Below are 15,881 nucleotides of genomic sequence, written 5' to 3'. Positions count from 1 at the left end.
ACCCGAGCCGCACGACAAGGAGATTCTTAGTCAACCGCCACAATCCCCTTGCACGCTTCGCCTTTCCCGCTCACGGCAGCCAATTCACCCTCGACCAAAAAAAAGAACAAAACGAGCCTGCAAAAGTACGGCACACACGAGACGAGTACGCATGAATTATTTCTCGCCGTGGTGCTGCACCAGGAGACTGGGAACCGTCTGAAATTTTGCGAACCGAGTACTAGCGAAAAAAACACCTCTCGAACCGGGCGAGTCAGCGCCAGAATCCTCTACCAAAAAACGCCGACCGTTGCGCGAAATCGCCCACAATGCCTGGCATTCTGCCTATGAAGGTTATCAAAGTCGGCACCAGCGCCCAGAGCCGCATTGCACAGGCTTGCGATCGCTGCCGCAGTAAAAAGATTCGCTGTGACGGCGTCCGCCCTACTTGCTCGCAATGTGCTAACGTCGGCTTTGAATGTCGCACTAGCGACAAATTGTCACGGCGCGCTTTCCCTCGAGGCTATACGGAATCTCTCGAGGAGCGCGTGCGTGCCTTGGAAACCGAAGTTCGCGAGCTGAAGGATTTACTGGACGAGAAGGACGAAAAGATTGACATGTTATCCGCCATGCACAAGGGCCGCCGTCTTTCTACGTCTGGGGCGTCATCGGCCCTCCATGACACGAGCACAAACAGCGATGGCTCAAAAGATACAATTTCTGACAAGGAGGACACATTCCGCGTTCAAGCGTCACCGTTACTACTCGGCGTGGAGAACTCCGATGCCTACTTTATGGGCGCATCCAGCGGCCGCACCTTCATTAGTAAGTTACCATTTGCTGACATGGTCAAATTCTACGTGCCACGCCTTTTTCCTGTTGCCTACATCATATTTGCTGACTCGTTCTTTTTCCTGCCCGATAGCGGCCCTGAAGCGTAAGCTGCAAGAGAGTGGGAAGCCTTGTAGCGAATTCAATCCCGAGGCTTTCCTGCATGTGCAAGGCTGCCCACCACTCACGCCCAACCCACCCGAGGCTGCTCTCAGAGTGCCACCTCGTCTTTTTACCGACAGATGCGTCAATGTATACTTTCAAGAATGGGCGGCCTTGTTCCCCGCTCTTCACAAGCCTACATTTTTGCGCATCTATGAGGAGTTTGTCGCCGACCCCGAAAAGGTCAAGTGCAATTACAAGATTGCCCAGCTGTACCTCGTTTTCAGCCTCGCTGGGCTTTCTTCTTCGGCTCCTGACCTGGATCAGCTGGCAGCATGTGAGCGACAATGGGCCGGCGCCCTTGAGGCGATTCTATTGGAGAATACCATGAGTGCTCTTCAGTGCCTCGTACTCGCACTGCTCTACTGCTCCCTTACTGCCGACTATAGACGCCTGCAACATTACAAGTCTATCGCGGTCGGCTTAGCCTATCGCCTTGGCCTCCACCAGAGCCAAAAGCGATTTTCTTTCGGTGCGCTGACACTTGAAACAAGAAAGAAGGTCTTCTGGACACTATATACTGTGGATTGGTAGGCGTCACCACCCATGCATCCCTTGTTTGTACATTGCCACTAACATCACCATAGCTTCTCCGCCGCTACCTTGGGGCTTCCCAAACTGCTGCGTGAAGATGACTTGCAGGTGGAATATCCCTCTGACACGGACGATGAATACGTAACGGAAAAGGGTTTTCAGCCTACTCTTCCGGGCGAGCATACGCGTCTGTCCAGTGCACTGGCCCTGTTCCGCGCAACCCGCATCCTGGCCAAGGTTCTCGAGAAAAACTATCCGTCTGCCACCACCTATGATCTCTCACTGCAACAAATGAATACACTGGAGAACGAACTGGATAGTTGGTATGACGCGCTACCGGCGCACCTGAAACTCAGGTTTGCCCAAGACAAACCATCCACAGATGTCACTGGAAGCCGATCTCCTCTTTTGGTAAGCAACGAAGAACCTCCGGCAGACTGTTCTACCCAACTGACACGCACAGGCCCTCGCATACTACTTTATCCGCACCCTCATCTACCGGCCTGCTATCGGTTCCGGTCTAGGCAACAAGTCAGCCTCGGCACTTATGTCCATTGCGGAATCTGGCAAGCATATCATTCAGATCTCCGAGCTTCTTGAAGAACGCAGTCTTTCGTTCTCTTTCTGCCTCAATAAGGGCGACGTGCTTACTATCAGCGCCTTGACTTTACTATTCCAGGTTGTGGATCTCAAAACGGAGAGTAAGGTGGCCCGGGACAACCAGCGACTGGTTAACTCTGTGATTAGCACCGTTGAGCGTCTGCGGTCACCCGGCTGTGTTGATCTGCGAAGAATCGCCAGCACGCTCGTAACGGTAGAGGGATCATCATTGCCATCGCCAGCTTCGTCTTCCAGTCCGCGCCGCAGCTCAACTTCCAAGTCACCTGTAGCGGAGCAGCCAAGGAGGCGAGTGAGTGGAAATGAGAAGAAACAAAGGCACCAACTCCAACCGCAGCACGTGAGCACTCAAGACAAGTCGAGGCGGATGACGATGCCGGCATTAATTTCGCCCGACTCTGAATTGGAAATGGCGCGCAGCCGTGGGTCATTTGAGAGTGTGCAGTCCGAAGATTTTGCTCGGCCAGAAAGCTACCTGTGCATGTCGCAGATGCCGACCGCGAGCCAGCACGCAAACCCTCTCCTAGCGACGCGACCGAATCTCGACTACCTCTCTCTCAACACGACACCCAATGGATCTCGATCGCACTCACCGGGCTCCAAGCAGCAGCTGCCACTTGACCGCCAGGCCCAAGTTCATCTGGCAAACATGATGAGCAACACTCAGTTTTCGAACAAAGTTGCGGGCGTCAGTAACAATGAGTGGGAGGCTCTGCTGGGTTCGATGGAAGGCGGCATGGATAACGTATACAATGCGATTTATGGAGGCGCAACGCTGGTGAACGAACCTGCGCTTGCAAGCAAGACGAGCGACTGGTCGCCCGACTCGTGGGACCTCAGCAGCTTCAGCCTTGGCGATTTTACCGCCTCGGATGCGCCACAGAGCGTGCTGAGCATGAGTGATGAGAGCTTGAGCTCCGGCGAGGAAGTGTCGCCACCTGCCATGGGCCAGATGGGAGGGAGCTATCAAAAGCAGATGCAAGCTGCTGGCGGCGAATCATTCAATATGGACACGCTTGATGGCTACCTGATTTGATCCGAAATCTTAGTTTCTCTGGATGATAACGAATTTTGTTTTACGGGAGGCGCTGTATATGAATGGAGCGATTATGGGCTGGTCTTTGTTTTACTTGGGTATGGTTGCTGGAGTTGATGCAATTTTTATATCTTTTTCGTTTACCGGTTATTTATCGAAGCTCAGGATAATGCCATCTATTTTTTCGCCTGAATCTGTACTTGGTGTGATCGTGCGAGCGTGTTGCTTGAAACGCACAGTGCGGTACTCAGCTCGTCCGCTCTTCCGCCGTCGCCTTTCCGTCCCGTTTGCTCATGCATACGCAAAAGTAAAGCATACCTAATAATATACGACACAGTATTAGCGTCGAAACGATGGCAGCAGTGGCCGGACCGCAAGGCACAGTATTGGACATTGATTCGCTCCCAGACGATCCCCTCTACAGAATTCGCCGCTACATCGGCGGCCGTGCGACGGTAGTCTACGTCCACGTATCAACGACCGAGTTTCTCGCAGAGGACAATCGTACATATGGCCCTGGTATCATACGACTCCTCTCGAAGCTTGATGAATGGCGACGCCCCGACTGGAAGACGCTCACGATTACGATGAATGCCGCTTCTACTCTACAAATCGATGTTGACGCGTTTCAGCCGCACTCTATGTCTCCAGCATCCATACACGGCTGCTACGGCCTGTTCGACGTTTTAAACTTGAAGCGCGAATACAATGTCAAGGCGCGGACCCGACACTGCCTAGCCCGAGGCGCCGAGGTGTATGTGAAACTCGCAAGGTTCGAATTTGAAGTCAGGGCACTGGAGCGGGAAGTAAAGGTGTATCATAGGCTGTGCGGCTCTGCCGTGTCACCTGCACTGGTTGGATACGTTTACGAGGACACGCACGATCGCGTGGTTGGCTTCATCACCGAGGAACTGGTCGGACACTATCCCGAATCAACCGACGACTACGTGGCGTGTTCTGAGGCACTGCGTGATCTGCATGAAGTGGGCGTCATCCACGGCGATATGAACAAGTATAATATCATCATGACAAAGGATGGGCCCAAATTTATTGACTTTGAAGCGTCGAGATTGCGGGATGAGACGACTGATTGGGAGAAACTCGCAGAGAAGGAAAAACAGAATCTTTATAAAGGGCTATCCGATCAATCAGGGCTAGGAGCACCATGGGATATAGAAACATAGCCATGACCAGGTCGCCAGTACGGCCTCATCTCCAGCACTATCCTGCCACAATACCAGTTCGCTCATGGCTTCGCATGGTCCCCTTTTTGCTCATGTCTGGATGCTAAATATAGCACTATTAGCTGGTGTAAAATATAGTTTGTAGGCAGAAACGCACCAGGTATCACTTCTCAAGCATGCTCGGCATTTATGCGTAGAAAACTTGGCCTGCATCCGCTTCCACACGCCAGTAGGGCAGCGCAACTCTTCCTTGGTAGCATGGGTAGGGCACTTGACAAACTCAACATCCAAATCGTGACCGCACGTGGAGTGAATGTAGTATTGCGTACAAGTAGCGCGTTGACGAAACATCTTGTTATAGGTGAAGAGCTGGCTTGGAGCGAAAGGATCTGGGCGGAGCAGCGATAGACACCTAAGAATCTATTCTGATCTGGTACGAGGACCGGGCCAGACGCACTCTTTGCATTGTGATTCTGCCACATGTATCACGTCTCAAGAAGCCCGAGGCGAGGCATGCGGCTATGTCCAGTGGCCAGTCTTACGTTGCACGATGGCAACACTCAAATCCCGGTGTGCAGTATCCAGGGGCTGCTCGCCTTGTGTTGCTGCTTCTCAAGATTGAATCTATCTCACTGGCAAGTTAATGCCACAAACGGCATGCAAATGCTTCAACTAAATGTATGCCGGGGATTGTAGACGGCGCGAAAGAGGACTGCGAGGAAGGTTGCGGTCATATCTTTCAGGGAACCGCTGTCTATACATCGGGATAGGAAGAAAGCTCACGGCCACTGGACGTTGAAAGATCGTCTCTATTATTGCCGCTCGAAATATGTGTGAATCATGCAGCAAGTCGCGGGCCACTACTGCCTACTATACCAGCGTATTACAAGGTCATCCATCACTTGGAAGACATCCTAGTATCTCATCATCCTACCTGAACGAGCAAGAATCTCCGCTAGCAATACCGCCTCTATCTCCTTTAACAGCCTATTGTTGTGGGAAACACCAACTCTACGGGATTGGGCTATCCAACCGGCGGATTTGCAGCACGCCTTACCCATCATCATCTTTACAGGGCAACGTGCCACCTCGTTTGACGAAGAGTGCACAGATTAAACGAGAAAGGCCTCTTGAGTTTAATGCTCAGCCATGAGCATGTAGTTGATGACGTGGTAATCATGCTGGCCGGCCTCGTCTGAACGTGGGCGGACTTTGGTGGGGTTGCGGTAGAATCGGAGACTCCGTGCTGCGCTATCTCCGGGAGGCGACCGGGGCGGAGATCAGGCACTCAAGCACGCACCTACATAATACGTTTGACGGATAACTCGTTGAGTATTTCGATTTCCATCTACACATGTAAAACCACGACCCAACATGGATCCCGCCTCATTATTTGATGACCTTCCGGACGGTACGTCTCCTCCCATCCTAACCTCGGCTCTTTGCCAAACCCCGCGGTGCCCATCTCAACGAGTTGGAGATGTGTAGAGTCTAGAGAGAAAGAAGAAAAGACAAGAGAATGTCGCTGATTTAAATTGACAGCGCCGTTCGCGGCCGCCATCCCCTCCGCCAGAGACCCGGCCCGTCTCCTCCCGCAGACGGTCGCTCACCGGGGGTACAAGGCGCAGTGGCCGGAGAACAGCCTCGAGGGCATGCGCGCGGCGGTGCAGGCCGGCGCGCACGGTATTGAGACGGACGTGCACCTAACCCGGGACGGCGTTGTCGTCATGTCACATGTGATTGCTTATCCCGTATTCTTTATATAAGCTGTTTCGCTGACCGATGGAGCGGGAAAACAGGACGCCACTTTGAAACGCTGCTATGGCGTAGCAAAGAAGATTGCCGACTGTGACTGGGAGTATATTTCGACTCTGAGGAGCTTGAGGTCGCCACATGTTGGGATGCCGCGGTTGAGTGACGTCTTGGGACTGCTAGCAGAGGACGGCATGCAGAAGACGTGGTGCGTGCTCGATATCAAGGTATATCAGATACAACCCTCCCCCTTGGTTTTTCTAGAGCACCGAAGCTAATCTTGTAGATTGACGACGATGCGGATCAGCTTCTATCCAGCATGAGGCAAGTCTTGGACTCGGTCAAAGGTCCTGTACCATGGGAGGAGCGTATCCTCCTCGGCTGCTGGAACGTACGTATACCACCTTTGCGTATCAAGAACTTGCCGTTTTGTGTTTTAATCTACGAGGCCGAACTAACCTGAAAACACAGGCCACATACATTACCACAGCACGGCGTCTCCTTCCCACGTTTCCCCTCTCGCACATTTCCTGGTCACGCTCCTACTCGCAGCATTTTGGCACCGCCATTCCCAACCTCGGCTTCAGCCTGCACTTTTCCACCCTATCCGGCCTGCTGGGCCGGCGCTTCCTGCGGCATGCGCGTGGTGCTCACCCCATGGTCCCCGCCGCGCCCGTCATGACGTGGACCGTCAACCAGGATAACTGGATGTGGTGGCTGCTGGACCGAAACCTGGTCCGGGACCACCAGGGCGGCAAGGACGTGGTGTCCTCGGCGCGGGTGCTGGACGCCGTCATCACGGACGACCCGAGACAGTTCCGCGCGGCGTGCGAACGGTGGGAGGACGAGCTGGACGGGAAGCGCGAGAGGCCACGGCTGGGGCTGGTCAGCTGTGTGAGGAGCGGATGGGGCGACGGGTGGGAGGCGGCAAAGTTTACGCTGCTGTGGGTGGTGCTGCAGGCCGTTCGGAGGTTTTCGAAGAGGCTGGATACGCTGCCTGACGTGATGAAGCGCAAGATCCAGTAGGGGCTGCTGGACTTGTCGAAAGACACTAATTTGGACCATGACATACACGATAGACTTTTATCTGCATTATTCTGCGTAATACGACTTGACAACCTCACTCGAGGTGATAATAATAGTTATGCTACGCTATGTAATATGTGACAATCCGCAGTTGGATGAGGATGCCTATGCCTCACTCGAGGACCTGCGCTGAGTATGCTATAGAAAATTTGACAGTTCAGTTGTGTAAAATGTCAATGCCTCGGTTGAGGTCATGCGGTGTGGGTTCCATCTGTGTAGATGAGATATATATTGCGAGCGTCTCACTCGAGGCGTTCGTCGTAGTATGCGCACAAAAGTTAAACGAGTTCACTTGAAACCGTCGCACTCTCAAGCCTCTTCTTCACTCGAGGTGCTTGTTATGCATTGTTAAAGAGACAATGGCTTTCAGCGTTTCAGAAGACTCAAGTGTGTTCGCCTACTCGGCGCCACCACTATGCTCCATCATGTCATAAAACTTGCACTTGGAATCCAGGAGCTCCGTCGGGCTTCCCATCTCCAGCACCTTGCCAAAGCCCATAACCACAACCTTGTCATAGTCTAACACCGTCTTGAGTCTATGGGCGACCGTAATCAAGCCATGCTGCCCACCGCTCAGCTGGGCGCGGAGAATACCCTGGATGGCGCTATCCGTGCCCATGTCCACGCTCGACGTCGCTTCGTCCAGCAACGTGAGTTTATTCTTGCGCACCATTGCTCGGCATAGCGAGAGCACCTGTCTTTGCCCGTGCGAGAAATTGTTTCCGCCTGGGCTGACCGGTGTGTCTAGCATCAAATCACTTTGCAAGGAATCGTTTTCGGCTTGGCTCTTCATGGCGTTGAGCGATGCACACATGGAGAGAAATTCGTTGAGATCAGAGTCAGGGATGGTGTTAGATGGATCGAGGTTCATACGGACGGTGCCTTGGAAGAGCAGCGCGTCTTGCGGGACCATGCCAATGGCTTGTCTAAGTCTCCTGCGAGGCACGGTGGCAATGTCTACTCCGTCGTAGAGAATCTTACCCGCGACAATGTGTGTGAAGCCGAGGATAGACAAAATCACCTGTAGGGTTTTGAGTTGAAGACGGGCAGTCGAGTGTGTAGAGTGGTACATACGGTAGATTTACCACTGCCTGTGCGGCCGACAATGGCGTTTCGCTCGCCAGCATCAAAGGAGAAGCTGACTTTCTTTAGAACGTCAGCGCCATCTGGGGAATAGCGAACAGTGACGTTCCGGAATTCAACCTGAGACGACTGTGGCCAGGACGGACTGAGACTAAGAGTTCCCGTTTTTCTGGAGCCTGGCTCCTCCTCCGGTGGGAGATGACAATACTCCTTGACACGCTGGAACTAGCAGGGAATGTTAGCACGCGCAACATCATGAATCAAAAGATGTGTTGTCATACAGACTGCATGGACAGATTTAGCTCGTTCAGCTTGAACACGAGTCGCAGAAGCCCGTTGCTGAGAGACGACGCCTGGGCGAGCGAGAATCCGACAAGACCTGCTGAAATATGTCCACTCGCCCGCAGGGCCAGAATGCCAGCAACGACATTAATGAGTGCCGAAAGAAGGGACATGCGGAACTTAAGCCATTGGTCACAGTCCCTCTGCGCGGCTGCGGCCCGTGCCGAGTTGTGAAGCAACCCAAAAATAGTCTCATCAAAAGCGAACTGGACATTGTCGCTGCGTGCGCGAATCACAGCCATACCGTCAATGGTCTCAGAGAGTCTCGAGATGACGGGTGCCTGCGTAGACGATGCGATATTCTTGACCATCTTGATAGCGCGGCTATACACCTCCCCAACAAGGGCGCCGACCATCGATAGTACAATGGCCGGCGCGGCAATGAGCGGCAAAATACCTGTGATGGCGCCAAGCATCATGATGGCTTTAAAAGCTTCGTCAAGAAACTCCCTCAAAGGCTCCGAGGTGTTTTGATCCAGAGAGTCGAGGTCAGATGAGAGGCGGCCCATGATGCCACCGATGGACGTCTTCTCCAGCCAACCGATGGAAGTATTCAGAACAGCATGAACAAACAACGAATGGAGCTTGCGAGCTGAGACCCAACTTCCACGCATAAAAGCTAGGTTTGTGATTCCCTCACTGAAAGTTGTGAATAATGAGAGAAAAATGTAAATTCCCAGGTGGTAAGCCGTGTGCGGGTTTGACTGGGTGTCCTCAATGTCGACCCACGACGTGAGCCAGAGATCAGTAGCCATGCCGGTGAGAATAAAAATGACCAAGGTGGACATTGTAAGTGCAATGGTAAACAAGTTACCAAAATAGCCAATGTATTCCATCCCTGACATGGTTAGTAAACTCGAAAGAGACAGCATGATATGACTTACACTGAAAACGCCCTGGGTGACGCGCCTGTAAAGTTGCCACTTCTTCGTCACATTCATCCTCCGGGGCCGAGCCAGTTTTTTCCATGCTTGTCTCTGTCTGTGCAAGATGTTTTGCAGCCTCTCGGTTTGCAGCACCTGTCACGGAATTGGGACTCCGTGTGACAGTCCTTTTCTCCGTCGTCGCGCGACCGTTCTCCATAGTCACGACGCAATCGCCTTCTGCCGCGATCCAAGGAAGCTGCGTTACAAGAACGATAGTTCTGCCTTTTAGAAGCGAGCTGCAAAATACATTGTTCCATAGAGAGATTGCAGTGGTGCTATCAAGCGCAGAAAAGATGTCGTCCAGGAGAAGCAGCGGTGCGTCGCTGAGCAAGGCCCTAGCTAGCGAAACTCTGGCTCTTTGCCCCCCTGCCAAGGATTAGAATAACCAAGAAGACAAATGAAGCGACGAAGAAAGTATGAAATAGTTTATACACACCAGAAAGAAGCTGTCCATTCTCGCCAATGTTTGTCTCATCTCCTCCTGTCAGCTCTTCCAGATCGACATCGAGGCAGCACGCTTTGATGACCTGGCGATATTTGGTGGCGTTGTAGGTAGACGTGAAGAGAATGTTATCGCGTAAAGATCTTGCCTGTAGCCACGGGCTCTGGGATGCAAACGCTACGTCCCGTGGCTTGGTGACCTTTCCATCTTCCAACACAGTTTCGCCCAGAATCGAGAGCAGAAGCGACGTCTTGCCACTGCCGCTAGGCCCAACCACGACATTCAGCCCGGCGTGCACAAAGTCGACTGAAATATCACGCAGTCTAAAGTCGGCAGAAGCCGTGCGCTGAAATGTCGCGTTTTTAACGATCAACCTGCCCTCGGGGAATGTGTGCTTTGGCGAAGCGGCAGCAATGTAGCGGTCGATGCGCTTCATGGAAAGTCGAAGTTTTGGAACCATTCTCCCTACCACAGAGACGACGGTCGTATTGTCGCGGACGATTTCCATCAGATCAATGGTGATGAAGGCCACAGATGCTGTCATGGGGTTGCCTTGGACGCCAGCATAGAGCGCGAAAACGACAACGAGTGCAAGCGATGGAATCATGTAGGCTACATCTGTCGAGGCAGTAGAGAAGAGCGCCACGTTCCAAAGATGGCTCTGCTCCTCATCTCGAGACTTTTCCATCTGCTCTGCGACTACATCTTCCCATCCAAAATATTTAACAATTTTTATAGATCGGAAATATTCTGTTGAAAGCGATACTCGAGTATCTTGGGAGTCTTTGGCTTTTTCTTCCGCATCCGATGCATAGTTGGAAATCCAAGCAGTGATTGGTGTGCCAAGCAGAGTAATCGCCAGTCCAACAAGACATGGCCAGCCGATAATTTTATACAGGCTAACAAGACCGATGATCCCACCTACAGGCCCACCAAATATGACCATGATGAGAATTCTGCCTTGCATGATGGTCTTGATGTCAGTCGACATGAGGTTGGTGAGGAGACCTGTTGAGGAACGCTTGGCGTCTTTCAAGCCTGAGCTGCTCAGAAAATCGTGGTCTAGCTGCCGAGACTGCATCGTGTGACTGTAAATCTCACCTGTCAAGGCAATTTGGAGTTTGAGAGAAGCCCGGCCAGAGTGGAAGGCCAGCTGCTGCTGCACAATGGTACCAAACAGCTTACCAACCATGATGACAAAGAGCCAGATATATGGCTGAAATACAGCATCTGCAGGATTGCCAAGATAATCGAGAAGATAATACATGCCTAGGGGCTTGATGAGCTCCGTGACGAAAAACATCGATGCTGAGACTGCAGCGATTGAGAGGTCGAACCAGAGAAAAGCGAACAACGTCCTTGCCGTTGAGTGGTGCTTATGTCGGAGCTGTCTGATTCTTTGAAGAAGTACACTGGGTTGGTAGTCCCATGGTAGAGAAGCAAGATCCTTCGATGTAATTTGTCCATCCCAGCCCCTGGCGATGAGAGGAGTCAGGCGTCCAAATGTGCACCAGTAATCCAACCAGCTGGCAGTCTCTTCTTGAGACGGTCCTTTTTTGGTTGCTTCTGAAGCGCCAACGGGTACTATCCAGTCCCTGGGTGTAATGGAGGTGACGAAAATAGACAGAAACAACAAGACAGTGCTAGCAAGCGCTCTAGTGCTGGGCTGGGCGGTGCTGCCTATGACGAGAAGCGGCAAGAAGTGGGTTGCAAACATGAGAGCGAGTGTTGTCATGGAGAGTAGCACCGTCTGTTGGAGCAAGTGACTGGCATTGGCCGAGTTAGACTGCATCTTCGCAATTCCCAAGATTGAGATGTACGCCAAAGCAACAACAGTGGACGAAAACTTCTCCAGCGCCAGTGGTGTCAGATAAAGTGAGACGCAGCTTGCAACTCTCAACACATTGTTCAGCAGCTCATAAGGGACTCGGCTGTTAGTCTTCTGGATTTTGTGCTTGGTTTGACCCATGAGGAACTGGAAGCTCGTGCCAAAGCAGGAAAGAATGACGAGGTATGTTTGTATTCGCCCTTGCTGGGCAGCCTTTATTACCACTGCAAGCCATGGAGGGACTCTGTATCATACATCAGCCTCGAATTCATTTTTGAACTAATGATTATGAATGTCCTTGCCGTTGGTAGTCGAACTCCACGTTTTCGTGCGCGAGTTCGTTCTCCATGTTTTCTGACTAACCCCGAGATATAATGCAGTACGAAGATTTAACGTGCAGATGCTTGATATGGTATCTCAGCACATTTGTAGAGCTCCGAAATGGTTGGTGAGCTGTGAGAGTAGATTACCAGGCACCAATGTGAGTGGACTGGTGCTCAGCACTGCTGCTCCAAGCGATCAAGCGGAAGCAACGACTAGCTCAGACCGTTATGAGATAACAGGGTTAATGGCATGTGGGAGAATAGCACCTAGCTATGCGATAGCCCTGCCGGGTTGGATGCTTTTTTTTTTTCGGTGTGTGAAGCTGGCTGCGCGGGCGTAATCTCGGCTTGTTCGCGCAGCACATCGGCTTCGTGTTGAGCGCCTGGAGCAATGGAAAGCTGCCACTGGGACTTTTGAACCTCGCACTGTGCGGAAAAATCACGCGATGTTTAACAAAATGCTGACCTTCCAGAAAGAGACATTTCAGCTCCAGCGCCTTCCTGGTCGCCTGGCCTGATTGCAACGCCTCCAATTCACGACACCGGTCCGTCGGCGGAGTATGTCACTGCCCCAGTCGATTTTCCTGTAGGGCAGTGGATCGACCCTGTTCTCGACCATTGTGGCTTCCATTCCGAAGAGAAGGGTCCGATAACTCGCGTTGAAAACCAGGCTGCAGGGGTTACGGTTCCCTGCAAGACTGTTGTGGGGGACACGAGGACTCGCGCAAAGTCGCGATAGCATCTCGCCCCATGTGACGGTGTGTGACCGGCCCGGTCCGAAGCGGAGGTGGCGCCGTTGCGCGGCACCCAAATCCCGAGACAAATGGGCAAAGAGTGGCCGCGAGCGAATGAAGCTTCTTCAGAATGATGTGGCTAACAGACTACCTGTGCAGTATTACCTACGCCACTATGGGGCTTCCTCCAGCTCGAAGACGTTCGGAAAGAATGCTTTATCAACTTTGACCTGGATTGGGGCCTCGCGCTCCTTTGCCCAGGCCAGCATCTCTTCAGGATCCCGACACTGGTGCCATGTGCTAAAGTCTGGATAAGGTACTGGATTTCCCTGTACCCAGTGGTAGGTAATTAAACCAGTGTCGCCATAGCAGGTGATGACCTGGCGCAAGATTTCGATGCAGTGGTCTGGGCAATGTTAGTTCATCAGGAGCACGCGATCCATGGACTGTGATGACTGGAGGCACCATACCAAGATGCGTGGCCATTTTGTCTGAGCGAGAGCCCGCTTGACCTATCTTCTCATAGTAATCACTATGAACGGCCTTTCGCAGCATATTCTGCTATTGTTAGTGTGGGTGATATTTTTTCTCTACGCAAAGAGGCAATGCAACTTACCAAACAGTGCAGCTGGTGGAACATCTCCAACGTTGCCATATGGCCACCGCCGTTCACCTGCCCGTACTCTACTGTGCTGTCGAAGAGTCTGCTGTCCGCAGTTAGATTCGCTTTCATAATATCATTCGCGGTGACTGCTATTAACGAAGCGGTGCCGTCGATTAACGCTGTTGTTGCGCCTGGAATCAGTGATCTGCGAAGCCGAGTGGTTCTCAACGACTCACCATGGTGCGTAAATCGATTCCATTCCTCATCTAGTACATCGCTGGGTGGCGCGCGATATCGATTCGTGAAATTAAAGGCGCCAGAAAATTGTACAGGCCGCCTTTCCATCGCCGCCAGCTCAGCAGCTGTCGACTTGTTAGTTGCGTACCTATGTAGAGAATCTCACGGCGACTTACACCAGCAAGCAGCCCCTTCAGTGCATACTGATCGGGACTCTGAGATATGAACACCAAGCAGAAAGCTTCCAATGCTAGTGATGATGGGTACAATGAGGTAGGCTGTTAAACGAAGCCGGCGCCACCAGTGAGCGTTGACCTCGTGAGGGTGAACTGCCGCTGCGGACTCGAGCAGCGCGTATTTGTGTTTTGATGACATTGATCTTCCGAGCACAGGCGTAGACACAGAAAACTGAAGAAATAGTTGATGCAAAAGATGGTGTTTGGCGAATTTGGTGTGCGGAATTAAGAAACGACCCACGCACCGTGGTTGAGAGCGATTGGTCGCAGTGAGCAGCAACAGCTTACAGCCTTCTCTGCTCTTCACACCTCTCCGAGCTCCGGACACTGACTTGTAATACTCTATGAAGGTAGTCCATACCCGCACAAACTGATCTGCTACCCAAGTCAAAAATATCTGTTAAAACGTAACATGATTTCCCACGGCCAGACTCATATGACTGACGAAGAAAGCCACACACTGTTAGTGTCGGAGCCAAAGTTGAACGAGACACTCTGGAAGCAAAACCCAGCATTTTATCACAAGATTCACTTATCAGTTTTATATGCGGCCATCCTCACTCTACTTTGCCTTTTCTTTTTATCCGATTCACGAACATCAAAATGTGATCTGTTCGCGCAAAACAGTAAGTTGGGTTCGCTCATCGTCCCTCTCCTCTTGCTAATTGAGTCTCCAGCACCGCTGTGGGACTTGGTAGAATACGAAACCGTCGTTTTCCTGGACAATATTCACGAGCTATCACCATTTCAAGGACCACCTGATGACGTGAAAGATGAGATCTGGGACAAGCTGTACCGAAGTAAGTAATTCTGTACCTCACCATGAGCCAAATTACCAACATGAGTTAGATACAAGCACGACGGTGATTGATTCAAAGCGCGCAAAAAGACTGCCCAATAGCACCATGGTCGCACCTGGAACTCAAGGTGATGGGATCGTTTCCTTGGAAGTATTTCATCAGCTACATTGTCTTGTCTGTTGGCAAAAAATACCTCGAACACTGTCATTATCTGACTGCGGCTTTCTAGAATGCTCTGCGCAAGTCTCTGTATCCTGAGCGATTCCCAGACTACAGCGTCTTCTTCCCCAACGGAACAAGGAACCAGAATATTTCCATTCATCACGGTACGTATCTCTCGACATAGCATTCCGGGGCCTCAGTCGAGTTGGCTGCATGCTAATAGCGCGAGCATCAGACCACTGCGTCGACCGTATCCGCCAGGCGACCATGTGCGACGCGAACATTGGCGCATCGTTCTGGCGGTGGAACGAGCATTTGGGCAAATGGGGCATAAATATGCGAACGACGCAGACTTGTCGCAACTTTGAAAAAATGAGGCTTTGGGCTGTCGAGCGCAACCTTCTAGATTGGGACCCCAAGGTGCTGAGCCGGCTGACGGACGAGTAATGTGGCTGCATATTCTGTCACGCAAAAATCGTGGCCGACCACTAGTTGTGGACGACCTATGTATACCCTCTTATCTGCGCGACATATTCAGCACCAGCGCCTGTACGAGATGTGGAGAGCGAATGTCTACGAAACAGCATAGAGCTAATAGATTAGCCTAGAATGGGTGCACAGAGAACGCTCGAATAATTCACCCAGGTTAGCTGTGGCGTTGAATTCTGCTGGAGCTGACTCGCCTCGGGTGTGGCGAACCACGGCACGCCACCCGATGCATTGCCAGAGTGCCAAAAAAAAGAAGAAGAAAAAAGACGCCAGTGGCGGGGATATCAGTTATTGTTAAAAAAAGATTAAAAAAAGATTAAAAAGAGAGAGAGAGAAATCAAAAGAAAATAGGGAAGATAGGGAAGATAGGGAGGATAGGGTAAATAAGAGGAAGAAAAATAAGAAGAGGAAGAGGAATAAGAATAACAAGAAAATAGAGGACAGTAATAAAAGCAATAAAAGATAAAAGGTATAACAAACTACTACTTCTACT

The 15,881-nt window shown here is 51.6% G+C and overlaps 8 protein-coding genes across 9 annotated transcripts; 4 read left to right on the top strand and 4 right to left on the bottom strand.

Annotated features, from left to right (window-relative positions):
- Window positions 1-308: 308 nt before the first annotated feature.
- LMH87_000859 (uncharacterized protein) lies at window positions 309-3,160 on the top strand (the record flags this gene model as incomplete). Its single annotated transcript, XM_056198837.1, has 4 exons — window positions 309-804; window positions 905-1,502; window positions 1,560-1,917; window positions 1,970-3,160. 4 exons carry the CDS (start codon window positions 309-311, stop codon window positions 3,158-3,160), a joined length of 2,643 nt encoding a protein of 880 aa, XP_056055747.1.
- Window positions 3,161-3,513: 353 nt separating this feature from the next.
- Window positions 3,514-4,344, top strand: LMH87_000858 (uncharacterized protein; the record flags this gene model as incomplete). The annotated part of the gene is made up of 1 exon (XM_056198836.1): window positions 3,514-4,344. The coding sequence occupies one exon, from the start codon at window positions 3,514-3,516 to the stop codon at window positions 4,342-4,344; it is 831 nt and encodes a 276-aa protein (XP_056055746.1).
- Window positions 4,345-4,434: 90 nt separating this feature from the next.
- LMH87_000857 (uncharacterized protein) lies at window positions 4,435-4,695 on the bottom strand (the record flags this gene model as incomplete). Its single annotated transcript, XM_056198835.1, has 2 exons — window positions 4,435-4,447; window positions 4,502-4,695. The coding sequence occupies 2 exons, from the start codon at window positions 4,693-4,695 to the stop codon at window positions 4,435-4,437; spliced, it is 207 nt and encodes a 68-aa protein (XP_056055745.1).
- Window positions 4,696-5,718: 1,023 nt separating this feature from the next.
- Window positions 5,719-7,122, top strand: LMH87_000856 (uncharacterized protein; the record flags this gene model as incomplete). The annotated part of the gene is made up of 5 exons (XM_056198833.1): window positions 5,719-5,755; window positions 5,887-6,080; window positions 6,144-6,323; window positions 6,383-6,487; window positions 6,568-7,122. The coding sequence occupies 5 exons, from the start codon at window positions 5,719-5,721 to the stop codon at window positions 7,120-7,122; spliced, it is 1,071 nt and encodes a 356-aa protein (XP_056055744.1).
- Window positions 7,123-7,579: 457 nt separating this feature from the next.
- On the bottom strand, window positions 7,580-8,095 carry LMH87_000855 (uncharacterized protein; the record flags this gene model as incomplete). Its single annotated transcript, XM_056198832.1, has 1 exon — window positions 7,580-8,095. One exon carries the CDS (start codon window positions 8,093-8,095, stop codon window positions 7,580-7,582), a length of 516 nt encoding a protein of 171 aa, XP_056055743.1.
- Window positions 8,096-8,199: 104 nt separating this feature from the next.
- Window positions 8,200-12,152, bottom strand: LMH87_000854 (uncharacterized protein; the record flags this gene model as incomplete). Of its 2 annotated transcripts, none has more annotated exons than XM_056198830.1 (8): window positions 8,200-8,203; window positions 8,257-8,320; window positions 8,412-8,490; window positions 8,547-9,445; window positions 9,492-9,899; window positions 9,970-11,013; window positions 11,077-12,047; window positions 12,106-12,152. In XM_056198830.1, the coding sequence occupies 8 exons, from the start codon at window positions 12,150-12,152 to the stop codon at window positions 8,200-8,202; spliced, it is 3,516 nt and encodes a 1,171-aa protein (XP_056055741.1). The 2 variants fall into 2 exon arrangements, with proteins under 2 accessions (XP_056055741.1, XP_056055742.1); XM_056198831.1 differs by having other exon boundaries at window positions 9,970-11,004.
- Window positions 12,153-13,033: 881 nt separating this feature from the next.
- On the bottom strand, window positions 13,034-14,076 carry LMH87_000853 (uncharacterized protein; the record flags this gene model as incomplete). The annotated part of the gene is made up of 5 exons (XM_056198829.1): window positions 13,034-13,266; window positions 13,331-13,418; window positions 13,477-13,643; window positions 13,701-13,826; window positions 13,878-14,076. 5 exons carry the CDS (start codon window positions 14,074-14,076, stop codon window positions 13,034-13,036), a joined length of 813 nt encoding a protein of 270 aa, XP_056055740.1.
- A 273-nt stretch (window positions 14,077-14,349) lies between these two features.
- LMH87_000852 (uncharacterized protein) lies at window positions 14,350-15,507 on the top strand (the record flags this gene model as incomplete). Its single annotated transcript, XM_056198828.1, has 7 exons — window positions 14,350-14,563; window positions 14,615-14,737; window positions 14,787-14,911; window positions 14,967-15,063; window positions 15,135-15,342; window positions 15,438-15,448; window positions 15,503-15,507. The coding sequence occupies 7 exons, from the start codon at window positions 14,350-14,352 to the stop codon at window positions 15,505-15,507; spliced, it is 783 nt and encodes a 260-aa protein (XP_056055739.1).
- Between the last annotated feature and the right edge of the window lie 374 nt (window positions 15,508-15,881).

This window comes from Akanthomyces muscarius, chromosome 6 (assembly GCF_028009165.1).
Source record: "Akanthomyces muscarius strain Ve6 chromosome 6, whole genome shotgun sequence".
NCBI classification, from domain to species: Eukaryota; Fungi; Ascomycota; class Sordariomycetes; order Hypocreales; family Cordycipitaceae; genus Akanthomyces; species Akanthomyces muscarius.
The sequence above is the reverse complement of the archived record's forward strand: the minus strand, read 5'-3'. Positions and strand labels throughout refer to the sequence as shown.